Here is a 2,047-nt window from a genome sequence, read left to right as displayed (position 1 = left end):
TTCTCCTAAAAACAAAGCTAAACATCAAATCAGCGTATGTTCAATGTGCCATTTGTTCACGCTAACGGGCATGGCTGCTAATGACAAATGAAAGCAAATTTTCAGATGTATCTGTTTATTTGTAAAAAAAAAAAAAAAAAAAAAAGCGTGCAAAAAAAGGGAAGGCAACCGCCCAAAAAATGATCAAACAATTTACTATTAAGATCTCACATACTGAGGAGCTATTAAAGTATTGAAAGCTATTTCTGGTTCTTACCCTGTTATCTGTTTAGGTGAGACACAGCATATAGTTAAGCTGATCTGACAGTTGTTAAAGTACAGTTTGGTTGGTCCCGCAGTGTTGTTACATTCACAGCTGAACGAACCATGAGGAGCCATTCTTTAAAATGACAGAAGGATATCTGTCTTTTCGGTGAATGTTTCAGTTGTTTCATCCACTCAATTTAATCACAACTTGTTTTCTCCCAGATCGCTCATGAGTTGAATCCTCCCCTTAGTGTGCATTCACTCCATTTCTGTCTGAAAAGCCAGACAGCAGCATGTTAACAGCATCTCAAAATCATCCTTCATGTATTGACTGGCTACGCCAGAGCATGGATAGCCACTGCCAATTGTTCTTTATCTGACTGGGACTGAAAGCTGTGACTAAGTAGGAAGCAGAGACCAGGATTTTCTAATGAATGTTTTAAGGGAATGGACCAAAAATAACTTGCTCTTCCACAAATACTTTTTGTGAATACTTAGCCCGTTTTCTGAAAAACAAGAAAAAGAGAGATCGCTGACACTGATCAACAAAGCCCAAGCAGACCCGGGTTGAGGTTTTTAACGTCATTGTGTGCAGTAAAATTTTAACCAGTAGCACTGCTAAGTGACTAACCTGTCTGACTGCTTATTGCTGTCATTTGTGGTTTTCACAGACCTTAAAACGTCATTTTGGTTAACAGAGTGCAGTGTGTAAAGAAGCATAACATGTGTGTTTGGTCACTGGAGTAATTGCTGTAAGTGTAGTTGCTCCTTTTAAGTTCCTGATGTATGATGTGTCTGCTGTGTGAGATCTGTATGTCTCAATATTGTTCTTAACAAGTCTTTCCTTTTTGACACACCATTTTAATAACATTTGTCTAATGCAGTTGTGACTATTCATTAGCTTGAAATAGGATGCAGTGCTTTTACAAATGCATTCCTCAGAACAAATGCCACATGTGCTTTTTTAGATTGTCGTAGAACTTATTTCTTCAGATTTTTCATGTGTTCCTATTGTTGTCTGCTGTGTTGTGTATCATACTTAGTTGGCATGGTTTTATTCCCAAAGCTGCAGAGTTTCCTCTGTTTTCATTTAAGCTCTATTGTTACCGGAAAAACACAACAACTAAAATTGATTTGAATTGATTTTAAAATTGATTTTCTGTTCGACATGTCATTTATCTTCAAAGACAATCAGCCCTACTAGAATGGGTACGAGTTAAAATTCAGATCTGGCCAAATTGTTACCAAAAAAAATGCCAGAGGAAAAGCTGTCAACTGGATGCATGAGGCAATTCTGGGTGTATAGTTTTGGCTGAGTCTTCAATATCTTTATTAGTTTATTTGTTTGGTTATTTACTGATATTCTCAGTGTTGTTAACAGCCATAACTAAATATCCAGTACCTCATATATTCAATAACATATTTTTTATATGTTCAAAAACTTCTGTTTATCAATTTACGATTTGTTTTTGTTGTTCTGTTTTGTCATTATGTCTTTAACATTCTTGTTTTTGTTTTTTTATTATTATTTTGACATGTTTTCATCATTTCAAAATGTTTTGTATGTTTCCCATATGCTCCCCACCTGTCCCTGCTACCCCCACACTTTCCCTCTTTTTCTTCTTCTATGTTATCCTTTCAACCATTCATGTCCGTGGCATCATGTGACTTTGTCATGTGGCTCTTGCATGGTGCTGATGATGTCGTCTTCGCTGACCAACAGAAGGTAAATTTCCTTTGTTTAGTTCGAGACCATTACATCAGCAATAATCATGCGCAAGGCCTTTGTTAAATTAGGCTC

At 36.5% G+C, this 2,047-nt stretch overlaps 1 protein-coding gene across 12 annotated transcripts in view; it reads left to right on the top strand.

The window, feature by feature from the left end:
• The window catches only part of ncam1a (neural cell adhesion molecule 1a), a 249,772-nt gene that overhangs the window by 215,400 nt on the left and 32,325 nt on the right, over positions 1–2,047 (top strand). For 4 of the 12 annotated variants that reach the window (XM_005725341.1, XM_005725340.1, XM_005725346.2 and 1 more), the window contains one exon: positions 1,970–1,972. The exons of the other annotated variants lie outside the window; for them this stretch is intronic. In XM_005725341.1, coding sequence (XP_005725398.1) covers positions 1,970–1,972 — 3 coding nt within the window. The remainder of the gene's footprint in view (positions 1–1,969; positions 1,973–2,047) is intronic. 12 annotated transcript variants of the gene reach the window in all.

This window comes from Pundamilia nyererei, unplaced genomic scaffold, assembly GCF_000239375.1.
Source record: "Pundamilia nyererei isolate P.nyererei 1_Seehausen unplaced genomic scaffold, PunNye1.0 scaffold00015, whole genome shotgun sequence".
Classification (NCBI taxonomy): Eukaryota; Metazoa; Chordata; class Actinopteri; order Cichliformes; family Cichlidae; genus Pundamilia; species Pundamilia nyererei.
Note: the sequence above shows the minus strand (reverse complement) of the source record. Positions and strands in the feature narration are given on the sequence as shown.